This window comes from Rana temporaria, chromosome 1, assembly GCF_905171775.1.
Source record: "Rana temporaria chromosome 1, aRanTem1.1, whole genome shotgun sequence".
NCBI classification, from domain to species: Eukaryota; Metazoa; Chordata; class Amphibia; order Anura; family Ranidae; genus Rana; species Rana temporaria.
This window is the reverse complement of record NC_053489.1, coordinates 187,314,138-187,340,832: the sequence shown is the minus strand read 5'-3', so window position 1 is coordinate 187,340,832 and position 26,695 is coordinate 187,314,138. Positions and strand designations below refer to the sequence as shown.

The 26,695-nt window shown below is 46.3% G+C and overlaps 1 protein-coding gene across 1 annotated transcript; it reads right to left on the bottom strand.

The window, feature by feature from the left end:
* Positions 1–2,924: 2,924 nt before the first annotated feature.
* LOC120935078 (BRI3 binding protein) lies at positions 2,925–26,570 on the bottom strand. Its single transcript, XM_040347365.1, has 3 exons — positions 26,330–26,570; positions 10,152–10,254; positions 2,925–6,475 (listed from the first exon to the last, which is right to left on the bottom strand). Exons 1-3 carry the CDS (start codon positions 26,510–26,512, stop codon positions 6,057–6,059), a joined length of 705 nt encoding a protein of 234 aa, XP_040203299.1. The 5' UTR covers positions 26,513–26,570; the 3' UTR covers positions 2,925–6,056.
* Positions 26,571–26,695: the final 125 nt, after the last annotated feature.

Sequence of the window (26,695 nt, the reverse complement as noted above, 5' to 3'; positions counted from 1 at the left end):
CGTATACCTCTCTACACAACTATAAAAAAAAAAAAACTTGTAATGTTAATATTTATACAAAATGGCTTTTTATTGACAGCAGTGTTCTAATGCCGTTCCTAAGCAACTGTTATAAATCATACAGGAGTAGCAGAAATCGTGATCTTCAGACTTTATCCACAGCATTAGTCAGCTAAAATAAAACTACATATAACTGTAGGTCAATAGCACAAGCAGTTTTTATCTGGAATCTTTCCATGACATGCATGTTAGACTGAATAGGGTAGATTTACTAAACCTGGTGCACACAGAATCAGCTTTGCACTTCAGCCTTACATTACACAAATTTTTTCTACAACTTTCCTTTAGGTTTACCAAAACCATATAAATACGAGGTCAAACTTTCAATTTGTATGCAATCAGGCAGGCCCTTCCAGTACCTAGTTAAAAGGTGAAGCAAAAGAAAATTGAACAAGAAAAATGTATGGCGTTAGGCCTGCTTTAGCCGAAGACGCACAATTTCAAACCCGCTTTTCAGCCTGACTTAGGGAGCGGTTTCAGAGACATCTGTGTGGGAACTTGCTCAGATGTCTATTGAAATCGCCCCCAAATGCGATAAAAATAGTGCAGGAACGGACAATGCCGTTGATAGGCGCTGATTTGACATGTCAAATCAGCCCAATGTAAATGGGGGCTTAGGCTGGGTTCACACTACTACACTACTTTCATCCTACTTTGCTCTGCTACATTGGTCCTACATTTATCCTACATTGGTCCTACATTTATCCTACATTGGTCCTACATCCATCCTACTTTCATGAACAGGATACTACTTTGGTCCGACTTCAATGATATTCAATGGGCTGAAGTAGGATCAATGTAGGACCAAAAGTAGAACAGGGAGCATTTTCAAAGTCGGACCGACTTGTGTAGGACGCTACAAGACGCTCTCATAGGGAAACATTGAACACAGAGCAAAGTAGGATGAAAGTAGTGTAGTAGTGTGAACCCAGCCTTAAACCTATAAGCTGATTAGTTACTATGCACAGCTGCACCAGACTGGGTGCACAAGCTTTAGTAAATCTCCCCCACTGTGTCTGTGGATTTCTGGAGGAGACAGGGGGTGTATTCAGATATCCAGGAGGCCTATCTTGGGGAGAAGGAATTGGAGAACACTAGTTGGCTAGGAAGATGCAGGTATAAAAGCCAGGTATTAGCCAGCTGGTTTATAGGATCAATTGAATCCATCCTCTGACTCTCTACCATCTCACTGGTGCCTAGCCTTGGTCTTCAGTTGAGTTACACGGAGGCTGAAAAGTCACACTGAATATTAAAACAGACCTCATGTCAACCAGTGGGGAAGGTGGCAGTGACGAAACACAAACTTCCAAAAGTTAAGGAAAAGCAGTTAGACCCTACGGGGCCTTGCTATGAACATCTATGCATAATAACGAACCAGCTTCCATCTTGTTCAGCAAGCTAGAAGCTGATTGGTTCCACATATGTTTCAGATTCTGGCTGCCCCGACTTTGAGAAATTACCCTCTATAAGGAAGCTCATAGATGAGTCTTTGTTCAACCAGGGGATTGAACAGAAAAAAAAAAAAAAAAATGGACTCATTCCCCCACTATGTGAACAAGGGAATTTTCCTCACCAAGCTATTGTATTCTGGTGGGGAGACTTCAGCAGGGTGTACAACCTCCCTGCCCATAACATGGAAAGTAATTGAACCAGACAAATTTCCACCCATATATGGCCAGCTTAAGACTTGCTCATTTTATCCCCACAGAGTTCTATAAAATCGAACGTCTCCTTTTTAGTTCTACAAAAGAGAATGTCTGTTAAGCCATCTGTAACAGAAAGCTGAAAAGGGTGGTTGAACAAAACTCTGCTTCAGAAAAGACTATGGCTTGAATTGGAGTGATCAATAGGCCTATCCCTCTTAGTATATTCAGCATCATAGTTTTGCCTAAACACCACAATTAATTCTATATTTTAACATGCAGAAAATAGAGCAGGGTGTGATCACTTTTTAGAGTAGGAGTATTGGGAACAAAGGAATCACATCAACTAAAGAAAGAGAGCGATTTAAAATTACCAGATAGAATACTACCAGTTTCTATAGCTTACCACCTTTGCTTTCCATGCAGTGCTACACGTCTGTACGGAATGGCAGGTCAACAACATATAATGTCTAACCTCTTCCTTAAGGGCTCATTTACTCAGTCCCAAGCAACGTGCAGAAGCAGTGGTTTACTTTTTTTTCTACCGCTGAAGAGCGTGCAGGCAATTTATATAAAGCAAGTAGGTATACATCGGTTGTACAGACAGGTACGCAGGGACAAGTGCACAGACCTGAACAGTCTGGGCACCCAGGTCTGTACACCTGTCCATGCAAACTTGGCTGTGTGGGCAAGTCCATACTGCCAATATGTACCTATACACGTTACATGGGCTGCTTGTATGCAGCACAGCATTAGAGAGGGGGGGGGGGGGGGAGCGGTTCTGCAGGCTGCATGGTGCCCATGTGAATGATCCCTAAGCCCAGATTCACACTGGGCTGCTGGAATGAAGCCGTGCGAGTTCAGCTGAACTCGCACAGTTTCACTCCCGCTGGTCAGTCCCGATTTCAGCCACGATTACAGAGACATCTGTGCAGGTGTCTGCACACATGTCAATGTAAATCTTAGGCCGAAACTGCAAAAAGTAGTACAGAAACTACTTTTTGAAATCGGTGCAGCGCCACACCGACTAGGATGGTGCCATTGCCGGCAAATGCCGCCGATTTTACATGTCAAAACGTACCAGTGTGAACCAGGGGTTAAAGTACCTTCATTCCTAGAAGCGTTCTCTGAACGGGACTTCAATCTTCCATCGCAACGTTTAAAAAAATACTTTGGGTAGTTATGGAAGGAAATAAAGGTTCCAAAAACAGTGTACATACATAAAACATTAAAAAAAATCCAATTTATTGCTGCTTATCAAACCCTGAGAAAGATTTAAGCAGCAACAAGTGTTGGTAACATTCAGCTGCTAATATTTTAACCAATTTCAAATTTATAAACTAAACAATTCACCACTATATCCTAGACCAGTATATTAAAAAGGAACAAATACACAGCATAATCCTTTCATAAAAAAATAACAATATTTCTACAAAGTGTGGCACAAACAACTAGAGTGGCTACAGCACAGAATTGTCTGTACACAAGATATGCATACACTAAATATGCACTCAATAAAAAGGTCCACAGCACTGTGTAGAAAGCACTTCGCACAAGCGGGAAACCAATAATTTATAAAAAAAAACACAACAGCAAACACCTCCTAACAATTTTAAAAATATTATACCCAACACGTGTATATCTAAAAAAAAGCACATCTAAAACTCTTGAGATTACAGAAATCAGACATATAGATACTGACAGCAGGTTAAAAGATACTCTTTAGGCAGTGAGCTGCTTTGACAGATGCACATAATATTCACACTTCTTTTTTTGTATATTTATCACTTTTAGGGAAATCCCATCCCAGCTGGGTTCAAATAGCCTAATGTTGGTACTTAAAGTATAATAAAACTCTATAGAACTACTAAAACTGAGGAGTTTTAGGTAAAAAGGTACAAAATGTGTTTTTCTCATAATCGATTGTTATAAATGCAATGTGTGATGAACTTCTATCTTCATCTATGATTGTTATATTGCAAAAGATTTCTCCAACCAAGTGGAAGAATCTACTAGTATTTAATACAGTTAGAACAGAATGTAAAGGAAGGTTTTATAATGGCACACTGAAATAGCTGTATATTTAAAGGCATCTTGCCTAATGCCCATCCATACACTAAAATAGATATGGCTGTCCTTGCACACAGGTCTTCATTTTTCAATGTATGAAATTTAACAGCTTGTATTGCCTCTAGCAGCCAATCAGATTCAAATGATTTGTTCGAAGACAACACAGGCGCCTTTTTTCTAGAATATGCAATAAATGAGGATGAGAGATTTGCAATTATGGCAAGTAGTTTAAGTATTAAATTATGATTTGTATGCTGGACAGAAATAGAGGACGATCTACATCACTTTGGCATGATTTGAAGTTATTCAAAAGTGGCTGACCATTTCAATCAGCTACAGATTTGCCAATATGTGAAATAATTTAATGCCAAATGCAGCCAATAATATCAATGCTGTATAACATGAACTGCATTGTCTTCAGCAGTCTTCTCTTTTGTAGCGACTTCAGATTAATATTTCAGTGCCGATTTGTGTCTCTATTCCTTCCTAATTGGCCTTAACAGGAGGCGTCACATTGCACAGCAGCCAGTTCCAATGAATGAGCTGCTGTGCCTGTGTTACCCACAGAAAAAGGCACATGCACTTTTATTTATTTTTTAAATGCATGATTTTGACCATTCGATTTCCCTGCCGTTCCTGCACCCGCACTGCGATTTTACATGCATGGGGGGTCGATGCGTTTGGCTGTGGGTGCAGGAATCACTGATTCCCGCACCCATAGACCTGAACCTAGCCTTAAGCTGGACAATGTGAAACATTTTTTATTCCAGCTTACACTATGGTAAAACCTTTGCAGAACTGCAACATCATCATTTGCCTTTTCACTCCCTGCAGCAGTGAGGGGAAACTACTGGCAATATCTCACCTTTGGAATCTTGTAGAGTTGCCCAAACACCATTAAATAAAATTGGGTTTAGGCTGAACACACTTCATTTACCATATTGCATAACAGTGGATGAAGTGTGTTGCGCCTACATTTTTAATTTTATTTAATGGGGTTTGATCGACTGTACTTGGTAGGATATTGTAAAGTATTTTTTTATATAATCTTGTAGAGGTACAAAAAGATCTATAAATCCTACTTGGCGAGTCACTGACCTGAAACAAACATGTTAAGGTGCCTGGACAAGTGATACGCACACGCTTGTTCTAGATTGGTGACTCAAAGGCAAACAAGATTAGGGTGACACTTCAAAAAACAAGTCAGCAATGACAGACCCCGAATATGTATATCCTAGCAGGTTCCATTTACAATTCAATTTTGGGTGGCATTCGCATTTAAGAAACCCTACATGAGGCCTCATTTACAGTACCAGCAAGGAGCTACAATATTGTGCGGTGTAGCAAAACTTTAGGTTAAGAAATCTGCAGTTTAAATGGTTAATGGATACCTGTACTAAAAAGTAGTTATCATTTATCAACTTCAAGCTGCTAGGTACAACATGTGGGTTGTACCAAGTAAAACAAATGTTTTTATAGTTAGCCGATTTTTTGGATAGGGCCTCATTCACATGGGCGCTGTGACTCATACAGAGTGCATTTTGTTAATGTGGCTGGAGCCCATGCAACTATGAGCAGGCAACCCATGCAACTCTACATGGATGAAGTGGCTGTGTGGACACCGACACTTGTCCAATTCTGACAGGTGAGCGGTTCCAGAATGCAGACAGTGGTTATCGCATGAACAAATGGTCAGAGCCACAGCGCCCATGTCATTGAGGCCTTTAAAGTGCATGTAAACTGCATGTTCACATACATTTATGCCAAACTAATGTTAACTAATTTACACGCATGTAAATGCACATAAACTGAAGAGAATGTAAACCAAAATAGGAAAAAAAAAAATCCTACTTTTATTGTGCTTCTACATGCCAAGGAAAAGGTGTGTATAAAAGAAGCCTTTAGCGCATCACATGTGATCAGGTTTATTTGTCTGAGTGACCTTACGCATGTCACCTGTTTGGGTGGCAAAACAATAAGCCAAATACCGCTACCTCAGGACAAAATCAGACTTACAAAAAAAGTCAGAACAAAAACAAAGTATTATGAAAATCTTAGTGAACTTTTAGCACTAAGAACCTGTAATACTAACTTTTTTTTGTTATACTTAAAGCTAAACCAAAAAGGTTTTTTAAAAAATATGGGCACCGAGGTTGTCACATGGCCAATCAAGTTTACATTACGCATTTTTCTTTGCAAGAAACTACTTCAAAGAATGTGTTACTAAACAGGAGTGATTTATGTACTAAACGGAGATGGTGTAGGCTGAAAAACACAAGGAGATCATTGGTCGTTGGCTCTATCCAGACTTTCTATGACCCTTCCAAGACGGATATTCAATAACCTTATTTGGTTGTCCAAGTGATCAATTTTTTCTTCCAGGTTGTTATTACTGTTCCTCCTCCAGTAAAGGCCGACGGGTCCAGTCATGAAATAGATGGCCACGACAAAACATAGAGGCAACATGGCATGCTCTGGTTCTCCTTCATATTTCTGTAGGATATACACACAGGACAGTCCAAAAAGGAAGATTCGAACCAGCCAGAAGAACCGTCCAAATATTACATGCAGGATGTAGAAGAAAAATCCCAGGAACAGAGAGGCAAACCAGTAAGCCAGAAGAACAGCAACCACCAGCATAAGTGCCCTGGTGGGGTTACTGGCCACCATTGTTGGGCTAAAGTAGTGGGCAAAGTGGGATGCTGGAAAATATAAAAATAAATAAGTGTTAGGTTACATTTTAAATACTACATACAGAGTAGAGGACTAGAAATCATTGAAGCTTACCTGCCCGGACCAGAATTAGCAGCTTCAGTATACGTTGGGCAACTTAAAAATAACTAATTAAATGACTAATTTGCCTACTTAAAAGTCCAAGTTCAACATTAGTAACATGTTACACCCATCTCTAGGGGGCAACAGCGGTGCAGGCAGAGAGCTCTAGGCAGTGTGCCCGACATTGCACCCAAAATCCATTGATCTCAGCTATGATGCTCTGCAGACTACTAAGAAGAATTTTCTTTTGCAATTTCTGCACACTTCCAGTGTTATCTCAAAGGGCCCTCCCAGTTCTTATTGCAAACTGCAGAATGATTAGCCTTCGTGTTGTAGAGGTCTGGGAGCGGTTGAGTAGTTTAGCTAGACAAATGGAAGGGTTCACATCATTCAATCCACATAAATGCTGTGAGCAGGGCTTAGAGCGACACTAAAAAAGGTACATGTTTTTTCACCTTGCATTAAGGTGAAAAAACTTTAGACAATACCACCCCCCCCGCCCCCCCGCTTTACTTACCTGAGCCCGTTCACCTGTGGCGCTCGCCCCCGACGTTCTCTTCGCTGATCAGCCTGGTCGTTGATTGGCTAGAGTGGATGGGTTGAAAGCAGCGCAGACATTGGCTCGCGCTGCTGTCAATCGCGCCGGACCCGAGTGATACAGTGAGTGGCTATAGCCGCCAGCTGCATCACGGGAGCGCGCCCGCAAGAACTTCCTACTGAGTATGCATGAAGGTGGAAAGTTCTTGCGGGCAGGACCAGAGACAGCCGCCGAGGGACCCCAGAAGGCATGGATCGGGGGGCCACTCTGTGCAAAACGAGCTGCACAGTGGAGGCAAGTATAACATGTTATTTTTTTATATTTCTCTTTACAACCCCTTTAAAGCAGTATTAAACCTAAAACCAAAATGCATTTATTGCAGCTTACCAATCCTTGGGTGTGGTGACTGCATTATTTGCCCCCCCCCCCCCCTCTGTTTTCATCTGGTGATCTGGCCAGTAACACACCTCCTGTATTAGAGTACCACTCTGAATGAAGGAGGACAGGGGGCACCTTTGGAACACAGCCTTGTCAGTCGGGGGGGGGGGGGGGGGGGGGTGACAGGCTGGCCAGATGTACTAGCAGATTTAAATACACTACCAAATTGAAGCCAAACTCCAGCTAATACTTTATAAGCTGTTACAGAAAACATTTATTTTTCTCTTTTGGGATAAAGGTTTAATACAAATAAACAAAAGTTGATAATTGTAAGCGCCTCTGCTAGTGCCAAATCGTTTGACTCATCTCAGTAACTGATGCATTCTGCTGGAGAGCTTGTTCTGTTGAAAAATAGACTTACTGGCTTGATTACAAGATGAAAATAGAAGAAAGCCTAAAAAAGAAAATTAATACAGCCATCACATCTAAGAATTGGCAAGCTGCAATATAATAGGAGTTTGCTTTTGGGTTTAATACCACGTTAAAGATGAGTGAATTTTTTGACAAATCTACAGGTATTGTTCTGTACTGAGAGGGTCTTTAAAGGAACAAAAACATGAAAATGTACATGTGATGCGGAGATGTACTAAATTTTATTTATTTTTTTGCCGACATATACCAAGATTTGTGTTGAGCGTCACCAAAGTGAAATGGGCAATTTAAAGGCTTCAAGAAAGCTACTTAAAAGCCCTTTCACACTGACACCGCAGCCACATTAGCGGTAAAGCGCCGCTAATTGTAGCCCCGCTTTACCGTTGTTTTAGAAGCGCTTTTCAGATAAAGGGTTAAAAGCACCCGCAAAGTGCCGCTGCCCATTGATTTCAATGGGCAGGGGAGCTTTAGGAGCAGTGTAGATTAGGCAAGTCTATAAGGCTTACCTATAGGTAGTATAAATATCTCCTAAACGTGCACCGTTTAGGAGATATTTACTGTACATGCAGTTAATGACATCACTTGCGCATGCGCTCTGAAGGAACGGCCACCCGTGGTGACCTGCGGCAGCGATGTTATATGCCTTTCACTCACGTGTTAGGCTAAATCGCTTGTGTATGATCCCACAAATGGAAAAAACGAATCTCAACAGGAACACCGTGATATTTCTCGATAGTTTCGCATATAAAGACAAAAGAAGTGCTCCAATAGTGTAAAATTGTACCACCAGTTTAATGCAAAATCACAGCAACACTTCAATCATTAAACTTGCATGTAAAATAAAAAAATAAAAATAAAAAAAAAATCAGCTTCAAGTAAAAACCACAGCAAACATTTGTGATTAGTTGGCTCTGCTGTGCCAGGGCCGATCCACCCTATAGGCTCAGTATGCAAGCCACTTAGGGCCTCGCAAAGCTGCGGAGGGCCCCCCAAATTACTAGAGACCCCACCTGGTTAGAAGTCATTTTTGGCCCCTCACCCCGCTGGCTGCATGGGAGAAGAGGTAAGAAGTACTCTCCCCCCGCTTCTCAACTTTAATGTGACATGCCATTTTCGGCAGCCCACCCCCGCGCTTCTCAACTTTAAAGAGACATGTCATTTTGCTTAGGGCCCCAGGGAGGTCAGGATCAGCACTGTGCGGCCACAGCGGACCTGAGGTGTGTGCTTAGTTGGTATAATCTCACCACACTCCAGAGTCCCGGCTCACAATAACGGTATGTTGTTTTGACAGCAGCGGCGTCTCTAGTCAGTGAAGCTAGTGTTACTGTAGCCATGCCCTGGTGAGCCGGGACTCGGGAGTGTGGTGAGATTATACCAACTAAGCACACACCTCAGAGCCAACTAATCACAAATGTTTGCTGTGGTTTTTATTTGAAGCTGATTTTTTTAAATTTTACATGCAAGTTTAATGATTGAAGTGTTGCTGTGATTTTGCATTAAACTGGTGGTACAATTTTACACTATTGGAGCACTTCTTTTGTCTTTATATGTGAAACTATCGAGAATTATCACGGTGTTCCTGTTGAGATTCGTTTTTTCCATTTGTGGGATCATACACAAGCAATTTAGCCTAACACGAGAGTGAACGACAGATTAATTTGGCGAGTGCGTTTTTCAGAGGGGAGTTGTGACAGCACGGTGGTGTGGTGGAAGATTTACAGAAACAATACATTTTTCATCATTTATTTTATGGACTTTTTATCACTTGTCACTTGGTGTTATTGAGTTTATATGTCACTGCATTTTATATTATTTTAGTTATTTAGTAGCGCTACAGTTTCCTTATGTCACTCAGGTTGATTTGAGTTAAGTTTTTTTCTGTTCTCATAATAACTTGACTGAATATTCACTTGAATTATCAAATCATTTGAAAATTCACGTGTACACGATTAGATAATTTAAGTAAATATTCACACTTTGTGTGAGAATTCTAAAATATTTTTAGCAAAACTAGCCCAAATGAGTTCCATGCCAAGGCTGGACTACAGGTAGGCTGAAAAAAGGAGTGCTTGAACATACCTTCCCTTTCCTGATAATGCCAAGTACGCAGTTTCTACAGCGGTAGATTTACTTTTAGGCAGCAGTGATAGAATGCTTTCAGTCCACCAAGGCAGGACAAAACGTTGCAATATCATCTGACACCTCTTATCTGCAGTATGTTAATGATGCTTACAGGCATGCTTCACATAACTCACCATCAATTCCCAGTACATCAAGCAGGTCGGTCCATATTCTCCATAACGTGTCCACCAAAACATCTACTCCATACACAAACCTCTCCGTTAGTCGCAAAAAGAACTATTAGAAGAAAAGAGAAAGTAGTAAGTAGCTTGACCAAGGCATAAAAGATCTAGTGACCCATGAGTATCACCCATAATTGATGCAAGGCTGAATTTGCGTTCAGGAACCATACAATATGATCTATACAACAATAAAAGTATCATGTGCCTCAGATTGCCAAATCAGGATGGCCAGATTTAAAGTGAACCTGTGCCTAGACCAAGGATATTAAAGTGTAATTCCAATCAAAACCTAACTAAGGGTAAACCTACTCCCACCCCAAAGCGAAGACTATTGTATCTACTCTGGAAAAAATAAATAAAACATATGAATACACATACCTATTCTGAAGCTGCTCTTGTCACATGACCAGCACTGGCTTCAGTGTAGAGGAGGGACAGACAATGGCTGCCCCATAGTAAGCCTATGGGTGACACCATAGCCCAGGCTCTGCAGTCGTTACAGCCTCTCCTCTACAATGAAGCCAGTGCTTGGACCAGACCAGAGGGGCTTTAGAAGTACAAGCGTCTTCTTTTACAGGATAGAGAATAGATTCTTAAAATGGGGGTGGTACTAGGTTTAAAGGAACACTAAAGGTTCGTTTTTTATTAGATCAATTGATTGCTGTAAGCAAGAGCATTTAAATATCACTTACCTCGTTTTTCCTTTAGACCTCATAAATACAGTAATCCAGGTTTGAAAATGCCATTTCCTGTCTCTCCTCTTCTTGCTTTCTACCAGCATCTGAGCTGTTTTGCATGGTGGAAAGCAGAATGTGCTCACCCCCTCCCCATAACTACAGCCCTGCGTGAAGATGCTCTCTTATCCCTCACAGGCATGGAGGCCAAGCCTAATAGGAACTGTAGTTCCAATTAGGCCGTGATGCAACAAGAATGAATGCGCACCGCAAACCAGGAAGTCAGTGAGAATAATGATTCAGGAGTGACGGAGGTGAATAAAACAGCTCGATTTCAACAGGTATCAAACTAGTTATAATGCAAAACATTACTTTTTACTTTATCAGCTACTGTCAGACTTTAATTTAAGAGGAAAATATTTTTGTCTTTACAACCCCTTTAAGCTTAGTTAGGGTATGACTAGAATTCCACTTTACATTTTTTACCTATTTCTAACAAGCAGAAAAACAGCACTGATCTTTCTAACTGCACAACAGTGACTAAAGACAATTTAACAGTAACTGGTTTGACCGGTGGGCTGACAATTTTCTGTTTCCATTGAAAATAAAGGGGAAAGGAGCTGTCATTTTAGTGCCTGTTATTAGGAAATTCATCTGAAAACGTCATAACGCCTACAGCTACAGATATATGCACATGCAACAATTTAACATGGCCAGCTAGTTAGGAACATATAGACTTCATTGATATGGTGGTATCAGCACAGGCTCAGCAAGGATAGCTAAGGGAGTTCTGGACAACTGATTGGGTGGATCTGCCGCATAGCACAATCACACAGATGCAGCATGTTTATTTTCTTTACAAAATGTAACAGGTAAGGATCACGGTTTCCTTAAAGTGGATGTAAACCCTCTTAGGTCCTCTCTCCCCCCCCCCGTCCAGTCCTCTCTCCCCCCCGTCCGTCCAGTCCTCTCTCTCCCCCCCCGTCCGTCCAGTCCTCTCTCCCCCCCCGTCCGTCCAGTCCTCTCTCCCCCCCCGTCCGTCCAGTCCTCTCCCCCCCCCCCCCCCGTCCGTCCAGTCCTCTCTCTCCTCCCCCCCGTCCATGCAGTCCTCTCTCCCCCCCCCCGTCCATGCAGTCCTCTCTCCCCCCCCCCCCCGTCCATGCAGTCCTCCCCCCCCCCCCGTCCATGCAGTCCTCTCCCCCCCCCCCGTCCATGCAGTCCTCTCTCCACACCCGTCCGTCCAGTCCTCTCTCTCCCCCCCCCGTCCGTCCAGTCCTCTCTCCCCCCCTCCCCCGTCCATGCAGTCCTCTCTCCCCCCTCCCCCGTCCATGCAGTCCTCTCTCCCCCCCCCCGTCCATGCAGTCCTCTCTCCCCCCCCCCCCCGTCCATGCAGTCCTCTCTCCCCCCCCCCCGTCCATGCAGTCCTCTCTCCCCCCCCCCCCGTCCATGCAGTCCTCTCTCCCCCCCCCCCCCCCCGTCCATGCAGTCCTCTCTCCCCTCCCCCGTCCATGCAGTCCTCTCTCCCCTCCCCCGTCCATGCAGTCCTCTCTCCCCTCCCCCGTCCATGCAGTCCTCTCTCCCCTCCCCCGTCCATGCAGTCCTCTCTCCCCTCCCCCGTCCATGCAGTCCTCTCTCCCCTCCCCCGTCCATGCAGTCCTCTCTCCCCTCCCCCGTCCATGCAGTCCTCTCTCCCCTCCCCCGTCCATGCAGTCCTCTCTCCCCTCCCCCGTCCGTCGATGCAGTCCTAGTCCTCTCCCCCCTCAATTTGTCAGGATGGAGAGCGGACTTAGGAGCCACTAAATCCGGCTCCTACCTTTTCCGAATGAACAGAGTCAGTGATCACTGACTCTGTCCATTCACATAACTGAGCATCGTCGTAACCTGTGTTTACGATGCTTCAGTTTATGAATGGAGAGGAGCTTCTCTCCATTCTTAGCTGAGGCTGCTGAGAAAGGGACTGGGGAATCTGTGTCCTTAGTCCCTTTCTCTGTCTTAAAGGGGAGATGTCAGAGGTCTGTTAAGACCCATGATAGCTCTACAAAGACCCCCAACAGGGCTGATTATAAAAAAAAAAAAAAAAAAAAATTGCAATATTGAAAAAAAAAAAAAAAAAAAAAAACAAACAAACACACACACACACCAAACTGACAATCCACCCCCCACCCCCACCCAAAACAAAAAAAATCACTGTAAACAAATAAAAAAATACTGCCACTGTCACATGACATTAAAAAAAAAGTATCGGCGAGTATCGGTACTTGTACTCGGTCTCAAAAAAGTGGTATCGGGACAACCCTACCAACTCTCATGCTTTCTAAACTACTGCCATAGTGCTGATCTATAAGGATATAGATGCCTCCTGCATGTATACTTACCTGTCAAATGTCTCCCCTCTGTCTGTTATAAGAACGGAAAAACTGCTGATTCTGTGGATGGATCTCTTGTCTGGAGCTCTGTGGGTGGAGTCCTGAGGTCAATAGACTCCCCGCCCTCCTCTACACTCCTTGTCAACATGCATTTTTTCCTGTGTATTCCTTACACTAAATTCTGCTATGATCACTAACAGAAAAGTAACCACATGACTTCAGAAAAGGAATGGGGGTGGGAATTAAAAAAGAATGCCTGTCTGAAGCTAGTGCATGAGATATGTAAATAACCTGTCACTCACAGCAAGGGGGCGGAACGGACTAAGGTTTTTCTCTGCAAGTCCGTTTTTATTTCACTGAACAATAAAAGGATTGCTCAGAGCTGGATTAACTCTGTGTGACAAGACTGGGCACAGATGATAGGAAATCTTATACTGTACATTGTGACTAGGGTTGTCCCGATACCACTTTTTTAGGACTGAGTACGAGTACCGATACTTTTTTTCAAGTAGTCGCCGATACCGAATACCGATACTTTTTTTAAAATGTGTCCCCAAATGCAGCGATGTCCCCCCACAGATGCAGCCATGTATCCCCCCATCCAGCCATTGTCTCCCCCCCATCCAGCCCTTGTCTCCCCCCCCATCCAGCACTTGTCTCCCCCCCCATCCAGCACTTGTCTCCCCCCCCATCCAGCACTTGTCTCCCCCCCCATCCAGCACTTGTCTCCCCCCCCATCCAGCACTTGTCTCCCCCCCCATCCAGCACTTGTCTCCCCCCCCATCCAGCACTTGTCTCCCCCCCCATCCAGCACTTGTCTCCCCCCCCATCCAGCACTTGTCTCCCCCCCCATCCAGCACTTGTCTCCCCCCCCATCCAGCACTTGTCTCCCCCCCCATCCAGCACTTGTCTCCCCCCCCATCCAGCCGTGTGCGTCTCCCCCCATCCAGCCGTGTGCGTCTCCCCCCATCCAGCCGTGTGCGTCTCCCCCCATCCAGCCGTGTGCGTCTCCCCCCATCCAGCCGTGTGCGTCTCCCCCCATCCAGCCGTGTGCGTCTCCCCCCATCCAGCCGTGTGCGTCTCCCCCCATCCAGCCGTGTGCGTCTCCCCCCATCCAGCCGGGTGCGTCTCCCCCCATCCAGCCGGGTGCGTCTCCCCCCATCCAGCCGGGTGCGTCTCCCCCCATCCAGCCGGGTGCGTCTCCCCCCATCCAGCCGGGTGCGTCTCCCCCCATCCAGCCGTGTGCGTCTCCCCCCATCCAGCCGTGTGCGTCTCCCCCCATCCAGCCGTGTGCGTCTCCCCCCATCCAGCCGTGTGCGTCTCCCCCCATCCAGCCGTGTGCGTCTCCCCCCATCCAGCCGTGTGCGTCTCCCCCCATCCAGCCGTGTGCGTCTCCCCCCATCCAGCCGTGTGCGTCTCCCCCCATCCAGCCGTGTGCGTCTCCCCCCATCCAGCCGTGTGCGTCTCCCCCCATCCAGCCGTGTGCGTCTCCCCCCATCCAGCCGTGTGCGTCTCCCCCCATCCAGCCGTGTGCGTCTCCCCCCATCCAGCCGTGTGCGTCTCCCCCCATCCAGCCGTGTGCGTCTCCCCCCATCCAGCCGTGTGCGTCTCCCCCCATCCAGCCGTGTGCGTCTCCCCCCATCCAGCCGTGTGCGTCTCCCCCCATCCAGCCGTGTGCGTCTCCCCCCATCCAGCCGTGTGCGTCTCCCCCCATCCAGCCGTGTGCGTCCCCCCCCATCCAGCCGTGTGCGTCTCCCCCCATCCAGCCGTGTGCGTCTCCCCCCATCCAGCCGTGTGCGTCTCCCCCCATCCAGCCGTGTGAGTCTCCCCCCATCCAGCCGTGTGCGTCTCCCCCCATCCAGCCGTGTGCGTCTCCCCCCATCCAGCCGTGTGCGTCTCCCCCCATCCAGCTGTGTGTCCCCCCCATATGCAGCCATGGCCCGCTTACCTGCTACCGCCGACTGTGTAAAGCACTACGGCCGGCCAGGAACATTACAGCTTTGAATAGCTTTGTAATGATTGGCGCCACGCTGCGTGTATAGACACTCCCCCTCGCTCGGGATTGGACAGTTCACCCGAGCAAGGGGGAGTGTCTATGCGTGGCGCAAATCATTACAGCTATTCAAAGCTGTAATGTTCCCGCCCGTATTACACAGTCAGCGGCGTAACGGTGGCGGATCGCAGCGGCGAATTGCGGCTCCGGCGCGGCGCGGGGGGGGGGGTTAAGTATTCTATTTGTGTATCGGGGCGGGGTATCGGCGTCTGACTACCGCCGAAAAAACTCGGAATCGGTCCCGATACTAGTATCGGTATCGGTACAACCCTAATTGTGACATCAAAAAAATTCGGGTTTACATCCACTTTAAAGTGGATTGTAAACCTGATACATGAAATTGGAGCTGGGCAGTGGTTATCTCTCCTCAAGGCCCCATGTCCAGTAGTCGTCTCCTGCTCCATTATTCTGTTATCAGCCTGATAACTCTTGACAAGTTCTCCATCACATATGATAAAATCAGCCTGAGTTTTGTGTTGGGGAGGATTCTATAAATAGATTAGCAAGGCCCTGAATGGTTCAACAGAGCTGAAAGTCTACCTATGAAAATAGGGGAAGTGTGCTTTTCCTCCAATCAGCTGTCTTGGCTGTATGCCCAGACTTCACTGCAGTGTGAAAATCTCTTAACACAATGTGCACTTTCTAAACAGTATATAAAGATGAAGACGGCAGATATAGATGTAAAACTTATGTAGGGAGATTTGTTTCCTCTGTGTATTATCTAAGGCTGTGAGGGTTTACATCCACTTTAAGAGAAATTCTCAGACATGTCTGAACTTCTGTGTGCTTCTGACAAAAAAGATTTTAATGATGTAAAGTTTGGTCAGCTTAAAGTGGTTGTAAACCCTTGTTTCCAACTTTATGTTACAGGCAAGCCTATATTAAGGCTTACCTGTAGCTAACAAGGATATCTCCTAAACCTGCACGGTTTAGGAGATATTCCTGTATGTGTCAACGTCATGTGGCACATGCGCACTTAAGCCAACAGAAGCAATGGCACTATGTGTCGTTGCTTCAGTTGTACTGTGCCGCTACCGCGCGCATGCGTGGGAGTAACGTCATCACGGCTCCGACCACTCACAGCATCGGAGCCGTGATACCCAGAAGTCACTCCGGGACAACATGCATATGCATACTAGATCATTATGCCTTTGTCTCGCAGGGTTTGTTTTTTTCGGTTTTCTTCGGAGGGTTTACTTCCTCTTTAAAGTGGAGGTTCACCCGAAAACTTAATTTTTAACATTAGATTGAGGCTCATTTTGTCAAGGGGAATCGGGTAGTTTTTTTAAAATTGAAGCAGTACCTACCGTTTTAGAGAGCGATCTTCTCCGCCGCTTCCGGGTATGGGCTGCGGGACTGGGCGTTCCTATTTGATTGACAGGCTTTCGACGGTCGCATACATCGCGTCACGATTTTCCGAAAGTAGCCGAACGTCGGTGCGCAGGCGCCGTATAGAGCCGCACCGACGTTTGGCTTCTTTCGGCTACTCGTGACGCAATGTATGCGACCATCGGAAGCCTGTCAATCAAATAGGAACGCCCAGTCCTGAAGACCATACCCAGAAGCGGCGGAGAAGATCTATCTCTAAAACGGTAAGTACTGCTTCGATTTAAAAAAAAAAAAAAAAACCACCCGATTCCCCTTGACAAAATGAGCATCAATCTAATTTAAAAAAAATATTTTGGGGTGAACTCCCGCTTTAAATCAGAGGAAAAATTTCTGCACATTTTTGCCGCTGTTCTACTTCTGACCACAAGAGGGAGCGATGTATAACTGAAATGCCAAGCTGATTTTTCTGTAAACACCCCCACACACAGGTTTGAAGAGACTTTGAGCAAGAATTTGATAATATATTCAACTACAATATATGTGAGTCAGCAGAAAATGAAGCAGAATTTAAAGGGTACAGACTAAAAAAAGAAAGAAATTTACACATCGCCTCCGTTACACCGCTGCATAACTAAAGTATGTTATTTTATTCAGCACATAAAAGAGCAGCGCAAACAAGAGATCTCGATTGAATGGTGTGATGTGTTTAGGTGAAGTGGCACGGTCCAGATCTAGGGGATCATTTGTAGGAATGAAGAAAAGAAGCACAGAGAAGACCAGGGGCTTGAGTACAGAAAGGAAATTGGTGAAAGCGCGAGGCAAGGGGAAGTACAGGAGGAAGGAAGAAGGGACTTTTACTTGGGGGTGGAGAAAACATTGCTGGACTGCGATAGAAGATATAAAAAATTAGTTTCACTATCTGAAGCATGTCCAAGCCCTGGATCACTTTGCTGCTACCTTGAAATCGCCCCATTTCACTTGAAGTAGGGCGATTTCAAAGTAGCAAGGTCAGCGAGATTTTAGATGCTATTTGATAGACATCTGTGTAGCTTCATGCACAGAGGTCCATTATAGTCGCACCTGAAATCATCAAAAGTAGTGCAGAAACTACTTTTGCAAATCGGTGCGGCGCAACAAAAGCGGTGTCACACTGATTGGAACAGTGCCATTGCCTCCAATAGGCTGCAACTTGTCATGCGATCAGATTTCTCAAATTGCATGACAAATCGCTCCAATGTGAACCCAAAGTGTTTCTATTATGAATTCAGGCGCTCCATGGATCCCCATATGATAGATAAAAAGGGCAGTCTCCAGGGACAAAGATAATAAGACTGACTTGTTGGTAAATCTTAGAGATGAGGATAAAAAAGGGTTGATGAGCCTACAAGACCACCAGATATACAACACTGCCCCCACCTCCTGCATTGTTCAGACACAGAGGGGTTGATTTACTAAAACTGGATAGTGGCTGTTCAGTTAAAGCTGAACTCCATCTTTGGATGCACTTTAGTCCCCTTTCACACGGGCGCCTCTGCCAAGTGGAACCCACTTACTCAGGCGAGGGATCTCTCTGATCCCCACTGAGCAGGCAGATGACAGGTCCATGTCTGCTCCACTATGAAGAGCTGGCACAGACACAGTCCCGCTCTCATCTATGGGGCAAGCAGATGGAAACAGACAGCCTGTCCGCTTTTATGCGATCCATCGGACGGATGGGGAATAGGAAAACTATCAGTCTGTGGTGGACAGGATCGGATGGCAGCAAGGGTCACTGGACATGTGTCTGCTGACATCTGCTGCTCCATAGAAGTGACTGGAGGTCCGATCAGATCCACCTGAAAAACTGATGACAGGTGGGCCTGATCAGACAACCTATGTAAAAGGGGCCTTACATAGTCCATCTGGGCCAGCTTGCCCCAAACAAACCATGTCCCTCGCTAACATGTGAGGCCACTGGATGTCCAGTATACAATTTATATAGCTCAGGCCACATACAGTATATCGCAGTGTGTTCTGGGTTCGAGCCAAGACTTCCAATCTCATACTCAAAACACTATCAAAGCGGCGCCGCTGAGTCAGAGAGGTGGGCTGATGAGGTCACAATCACTGACTCAGCCAATCAGAAGGAGCAGTGTATTCATTGATAGAACAAATTGCTTTCTCTGAATGGCTAGGCACCGATTAGATAGACTCTAGTGTGTTCCTGGTAGGAGACAGGCAGTCTCGGCTCAAACCGAGGGCACAGGGCAGTAATGCTGTATATGTAGTCTCAGCTACATACAATTTATACCGCACATCTGCGGCCTCAAATATTTGAGGGACAGTTTGTTTGGGCCAAGCTGGTTTTAGCCCCTCCAAAACTCTACAAAGCCTACAGGCTGCAGCTGAGATTATATTAAAGGGGGTTGTAAAGGTTTAATTTTTTTTAAACAACAAACATTCCATCATACTCATCTTCACTGTGCAGTTCGTTTTGCACAGAGTGGCCCCGATCCTTGTCTTCTGTGGTCCCTCGGCAGCTGTCTCGGCTCCTCCCCACAAGAGCTAACCCCCCCCCCCCCTTTGGGAAGCTCTCTCCCAAGGGGGTTAGCTTGAGGGCGCGCTCCAGTGTCATACACTCGGCAGCCATAGCCGCTGAGTATGACTTGGCCCCGCCGCCCGCGTCATTCATTTGATTGACAGTAGCAGGAGCCAATGGCTGCGCTGCTATCAATTATCCGATGAAGAGCACACAAGAGCTGGGAGAAAGCATTGCAGGATCGCGCCCACGGACATTTGGGGCTTGGGTAAGACGGCACCTGTACCGTAATACGGCCTGTATTAAAGGGTTTGCAAAAGGTAAATAAAATGTAGGTTTTCTCCCATCACCTTCCCGGGGCGGCACACCTGAGAGCATAATAAAGGAACCAACAGGCCTACTTTAGGGTGGGACCCCCCGCCTGCAAGGCCTTTCTGCTAAATGTCAGATTTTGACTTGAATTTTTTTTTACCTCCACTCACTAGTGCGTAATGAAGGTATCTTAGCTGGATCATGTAACTGACCTGCAGGTCTGCTCCACCTATGCCCCTGCCTTCTCTTCGGATGCAGGATCTAGGTGGCATGGGCTCTTAAAGATAAAAAAAATTCACAGGCTCTCAGATTTTAAGATAGAAAGATGGACTGTGTCAACATTCTAGCAATCGTGGTCAAAAATGTCTAACTGTTGCATAGGACCACCAAAAAGACTAGTCAGAGATTTGTTCTGTGAAACAAGGAACTACTTTGGTCAACAAAGAACATCTGGTTTTAAACCACTAGTCTGTTCAGGAGAATGGTTAGAAAAAAGGCCTCCTGACAGACAATCCTTGGGGTCCCCTTTTTGTTTGCCATGGTGAAAAGGAAAGAAACCCACCTTAAGGATAATAGATTAAGGGAAGCTAATTCCCTGGGCTCAAAGAACTGGACAGGTATGTAACCAAGCAGGGTGTTTGGTGTGCGCCTGCACCTTCAAGGAGGGGTGGCTCCCTTCAGTCCACCTCCCCCCATCCATCAGATTGCATGTGCCTCCATTGTGGGGACACTCATTGTTCAGTGCCAGGATCACAGGGTGCCTTGGAGCGACTCACGCATGCGCCAGGAAAAGCGGAGACAAAACCCCTGTCTCCAATGCACACTGTTAGACAGGTCAACCGGCTGCTCTGCAAGTAGGCCCGGTCTCCCCTTGGGCATTCCCCAGGCTCTGTTATGTAACCAAGCATACCCAACTTCTGGTTTTCTTCCCATCTGAATGCCGACATGTCAGATGTGAAAGTGTTCTATATCTCCAGGCTCCTTATAACCCTGCAGGTAGATGCATTAAAACTACGCAGAAAGGAGCCTGGTAAGAACTGAGAGAAACTACCGCATGTATCGGCGTATAACACGCACCCTAACTTTAAAAAGGAAAGTGTCGGGGAAAAAACTTTCCACAGCCCCCTGCATATAACACGCAGGCACAGTTTACCCTCTATTTTCAGGGTAAAAAAGTGAGTGTTATACGCCAATAAATACAGTATTTCATAAATATCCAGTGTTTGAGACCATAATCCACTCCAAGCACCGATGAGTACCTCTTGGTACCAAATGAGGGTTAAAGGGGTTGTAAAGGTAAATGTTTTTTCACCTTAATGCATCCTATGCATTAAGGTGAAAAAACATCCGATGGTAACACCCCCCCCCGTTTTACTTACCTGACCGCTCGAAATTCCCGAGCGCGTCCATGTGATGTTCTCGGGTTCCCAGCCTGGCCGTTGATTGGCTAGGCTGGGCGGATTGATAGCAGCGCAGCCATTGGCGGGCGCTGCGGTCAATCACAGCGATGACGCTGCGCGCTGGGGGGCGGGGCCGAGTGATACAGTCTATGGCCGCTGCTGTATCACTGGAACGCGCACGCAAAAGCTTTCCACCATGCGAGGGAGCTCGCATGAAGGTGGAAAGCTTTTGCGAGGAGGAGCCGAGACAGCCGCCGAGGGACCCCAGAAGACCAGGATCGGGGCCACTCCGTGCAAAACGAGCTGCACAGTGGAGGTAAGTATAACATGTTTGTTATTTTAAAAAACTAAAAAATGTTGACTTTAGTGTTCCTTTAAGTTAAGCAGATCCATACTACAGAGAATTAATTCTATAGTAGGAGTAAAAGACGAATATTGGTTAGTCACATCCAGTTCGTCCAAGGGGGTGACATGAAGGATACATACCGAGCTGTAAACTTATCGGATTGGGTGAACCAGTCAGATAAGCTCTGATGCTGCATCTTCAAGCAAAAAACTCCTAGGAGCATAACCCCTTAGTTCCTACTAAAAAATCATGATAGGGGATTTTATGACCTTCTTCTAGTGTCCTATAACCCTACTGGGTTCAGGTCTAGGGAATGTCTCTGGTATGCCTGAATGTAAAGAACTGAATCTTTTGCAGTCAGTAATCCTGTTCCTTCCATGGCGCTGTGTTCGGGAGAAACACAATCAATACTGGGGATCAAGGGGAAGGGTGAGGACTTATAAGCTGTCAATTGATTGTGTTTCCTGTGGGGAGGAGCCCTCATCTCTCAGGTGTGCCGTCCTGGAAGGTGATAGGAGAAAGGAAGCCAAACTTCTTGAACGTCTAGTCTACAACCGACTAAGCGTACACCTTGCTGATAATAACCTTCTTGATCCCTTTCAGTCTGGATTTCGTCCTCAACATTCCACAGAAACTGCTCTCCTAAAACTTACAAACGATATACTAACGGCCAAAACTAAGGGACACTATTCTGTGCTCCTACTCCTGGACCTCTCTGCTGCCTTTGATACGGCTGACCACCCACTCCTCCTCAAAAAACTTCACACCTTTGGTCTCCGTGACTGTACTCTTCGCTGGTTCTCTACTTACTTATCCAACCGTACCTTTAGCGTTACTTACAATTCTACTTCCTCCTCTCCTCTTCCATTCTCTGTTGGGGTCCCCCAAGGTTCTGTTCTTGGACCTCTCCTATTCTCAATCTACACCTCCTCCCTGGGTCAGCTGATAGCCTCCCACGGCTTCCAATACCATCTTTACGCTGATGACACTCAAATTTATTTCTCTACCCCTCAACTCACTTCTTCATTTTCCTCACGTATCACTAATTTACTATCAGATATTTCACTTTGGATGTCGCACCACTTCCTCAAACTCAATCTATCTAAAACGGAACTTATCATTTTTCCTCCCCCACGTGCCTCTTCCCCTGATCTCTCTGTCAAAATTAATGGCACAACTATCAGCCCATCCCCACATGTCAAGGTCCTAGGAGTAGTCCTGGACTCTGAACTCTCCTTTAAATCTCACGTTCAATCACTGTCCAAATCTTGCCGCCTCAACCTGCGCAACATCTCCAAAATACGCCCCTTTCTAACCAATGACACCACAAAGCTCTTAATTCACTCCCTGGTCATCTCTCGCCTTGATTACTGCAATTCCCTTCTCATTGGCTTACCTCTGCATACTCTAACCCCCCTTCAATCCATCATGAGTGCTGCGGCCAGACTTATCCACCTTACCAACCGCTCTGTCTCTGCTACTCCTCTCTGTCAATCCCTCCATTGGCTTCCACTCACCCAAATAATTAAATTCAAACTACTAACTACTACCTACAAAGCCATCCACAACTCTGCCCCCAGCTACATCACTGACCTAGTCTCTAAATACCAACCTAATCGTTCTCTTCGCTCTTCTCAAGACCTCCTACTCTCTAGCTCTCTCATCACCTGCTCCCATGCTCGTCTCCAGGACTTCTCCAGAGCCTCTCCAAGCCTATAGAACTCCTTACCCCAATCTATCCGCCTATCTCCTTCTCTACTAGCTTTAAGAGGATCCCTGAAAACCCTCCTCTTCAGAGAAGCCTATCCAACCCACACCTAACAACTGTATTTGCATTTGAGTCCATCTGATCATCCCCCACAGCTACTACCCATTGTTCCACTTGACCCTCCCTTCTAGATTGTAAGCTCTAACGAGCAGGGCCCTCTGATCCCTCCTGTATTGAATTGTATTGTGACTGTACTGTCTTCCCTGATGTAAAGCGCTGCGCAAACTGTTGGCGCTATATAAATCCTGTATAATAATAATAATAATATTTAGGGGAAACATTTTTTTACCTTTACAACCCCTTTAAATGTTCATTTGCAAATGAAAAAGAAGAAAAGGGAAAACTTTATTCGACCCAAATCTTTAAATGAAGTAAAAGGACAGTGAGAATTAAATAAATGGGACCTTGTGAATAGAAGAAAGGGAGGTGCAAAACTGAGCATGATTTGCCACAAACTTTTCTTCTAATCCTAGCTTAGTTTAAGCGGCAGTCAAAGCTCATGTTTGTTTATTTTTATTAGAACACTTGAAGAAAAGTATAACATTTTCAGCCAGACTGGGCAGAAATTACCTTATTGCTATAAGCAGCTATGGAATATTATAAAGATATATAGAGAGAGCATATACAGTTGTAACACAAGTCATAATTGAATGTTATTACAATATTTCATTACCTTCTCAAACCACATTGCTGTCATCTTTTCATGTACAGAATGCCCCCCAGATATGTAATGTCCTGCGTGTGTGATTGGCTTATTGATTTTTATTTTTTGAGTCTGCACTAAGACACAAGTCAGATTTTGAGCATCCCCTGCAACAAAAATGTAATTTTTGGGGAGACCGTGTCTAAAGAATGCAGACCCTGCCACTTTCCTCATTAGAGCCCTACAATTGCAGCAGCTGGTCGATAATCATAAAAATTATTTATTGTCTCCCCCCTCTCTACCCTGAAATGATCCCTGTAGCAACCAGCGGAAAGTAGACGATGAGAAGGCGGCAGCACTGGGGGGGGGGTAAATACCAGGGCTGCGGGGTGGGGAAAGACCAAGACATCAGTTCACTGGAGTTTGGGTTAGGTTTAATGCACACTAACAATGCCTAAATGTGGAACTTCCGCTTTAAGCACTCCTCACCCCTTTACATGCCACATTTGGCATGTCATTTTTTTTGGGGGGGAGTGGGGGTTTCGGTAGGAGTGGGACTTCCTGTCCCACTTCCTCCTAGGCGACCCCTCCCTCTAGGCAATCTCCTGGGACACGTGACATGACAGGTCCCAGGAGATCGCCTGTCCACTCCTAGTGCGCAACGTGAATCGCGCAGGCACAGTGTGTGCCCAGCCGTGAAGCCGAAAGCTGTCACGGCCGGATGCCCACAGTCTGAATGGAGGCGGGGGGGGAGATTAGAAAAGAAGCTCCTGGCGGCCACATCGCTGGACCGTGGAACAGGTAAGTGTCTGTTTATTAAAAGTCAGATGCTACACTTTTTGCAGCTGCTGACTTTTAATAAACATAAAAAGGCTGGAACTCCTCTAAGTTTAGGAGCTTTTGCCATTTCATTTACCCAAACTCAGCAAAAGCCTATGTGTCAATGTACACGGTCTTCTACCAGGGTTTAGGGGCTGCTGCTGTTAGGGGAGCTTCAAGCTCCCTCTCCTGAATGCAGAAGAATCTTGTTCAGGATAGAAACGTTTTGAACGCTGGCCATAGAAAAGGTTTCACGTTTTCCCACGGCCAACGTAGGCAGGGTGTACATGAAGCCTTAGGCTAGGTTCACGGTGCTGTCGGATGTGGCTCGCAGCAGGGGTCCAGCGCGTCCTTGTTCCAGGAACAAATTTTGCCTGAACTGGATGCGGGGAAACCCTTATTACTCATTCACTAGTGTGAACCCAGCCTTAGAGTTGACCCCCCAGGTCATCTGTGCTCTCCTGCAGTCTCTTGTAGTACATCCCCATTCTATCTCCTGTAGTGAGTCTTACAGCCATGCCTGTTGGCGCTCTACAGTCTCCAATTGTCTCTTCCAGGTGGTCTGAAAGTCTGCCAGTCTTCTGTCACATATGGCTTGCATGTGTGTCAGGGGCCACAGTTGAGGCCTCCCACACCTTGTACTGGGTTAGGGCCGATTCACACCATGAATAACACAGGAATGCGTTTGTGTGATACACATATGATCCGGGTGCAGTACGATTTCTGGCCAGCAGCGCCAAAACTACTACATGCACTACTTTACAAAAACGCAAAGCAACCAAATCGCATGGTACACTCCCATGTGATCGGATGCCAGCATGTGTGACCTGTGTTTGGGGGATGTCATTAAGTTAACACACTTGATTAGGTGAACACTGAGTGCCTTTATAACTGGCCGCAGAACGCCGGGGCGGTGCCCTTATAACTGGCCGCAGAACGCCGGGGCGGTGCCTTTATAACTGGCCGCAGAATGCTGGGGCCGTGCCTTTATAACTGGCCGCGGCGGTGCCTTTATAACTGGCCGCAGAAGGCCGGGGTGGTGCCTTTAGAACTGGCCGCAGAAGGCCGGGGCGGTGCCCATATAACTGGCCGCAGAACGCCGGGGCGCTGCTTTTATAACTGGCTGCACAACGCCGGGGCGGTGTCTATAACTGGCCGCAGAACGCAGGGGGGGTTTTTATTACTGGCCGCAGAACGCCGGGGCGGTGCTTTTATAACTGGCTGCACAACGCCGGGGCGGTGTCTATAACTGGCCGCAGAACGCAGGGGGGGTTTTTATTACTGGCCGCAGAACGCAGGGGGGGTTTTTATTACTGGCCGCAGAACGCCGGGGCGGTGCCTTTATAACTGGCCGCAGAAGGCCGGGGTGGTGCCTTTAGAACTGGCCGCAGAAGGCCGGGGCGGTGCCTTTAGAACTGGCCACAGAAGGCCGGGGCGGTGCCCATATAACTGGCCGCAGAACGCCGGGGTGGTGCCCTTATAACACGGTGCAGGAAACACAGGTTTTAGTTTCCAGCACCATGTTCGGAAGTGGACCGGCCCGAAAATAAACTTTTGTAGGTTTTGGTGGGAAACACCGGCCAAAGACACTGGCTTTTTCTGAGAGGTTTTTTTTATATATATAAAAAAAAAAAAAAAAAATTACACACATCATACAATACATGGCTGATCTGTATGGAGATGAAGCATAGCAGTGTGCAGAGTATCTATGGAAGTTGCTATAGATTGCATGGTGATTACAGCATACACAGCTCCTGTTACAATGTATTGCATGAAGGCGATGAGAGGAAGGAAGGAGGAAGGCCAGTGCCCACCATAGTGATACATTGTGTGGGATTTGGGTTATGTGGGGGGGATAATGGAGCCATGTGCGGAGCCCCCCTCCCGGTCCCATCCACCCACCTTCTGTACCGCTCTGACGTTCTCCTCCCCGAACACATTGCTCATGGTCTGGTAGAAGCCGGTGGCCGCCTTGCGGAAGGAATTGTTCTGCTTGTCGTGTCCCCGGTGGTTCCGGGTGGCCTGAGCGCCCAGAGCCCCGGATAGGAGCAGCATAAGGGTGAGGAGACAAGGCAGGCGAGCCATGTTCACCGATACAAGACGTCTTCTAATCTGTATGAGGCACCGTCACCGGAAGACACGCCCCTCTTCTCCTCCGCCTACCGGGGACACTGGTCTCCACAGCCATTCATTCATCGCCTTACATAATCACCTCTCTCTATACACTCCTCATTCTGTGTCATCACCAGACGTCACACCTCAGTTCAT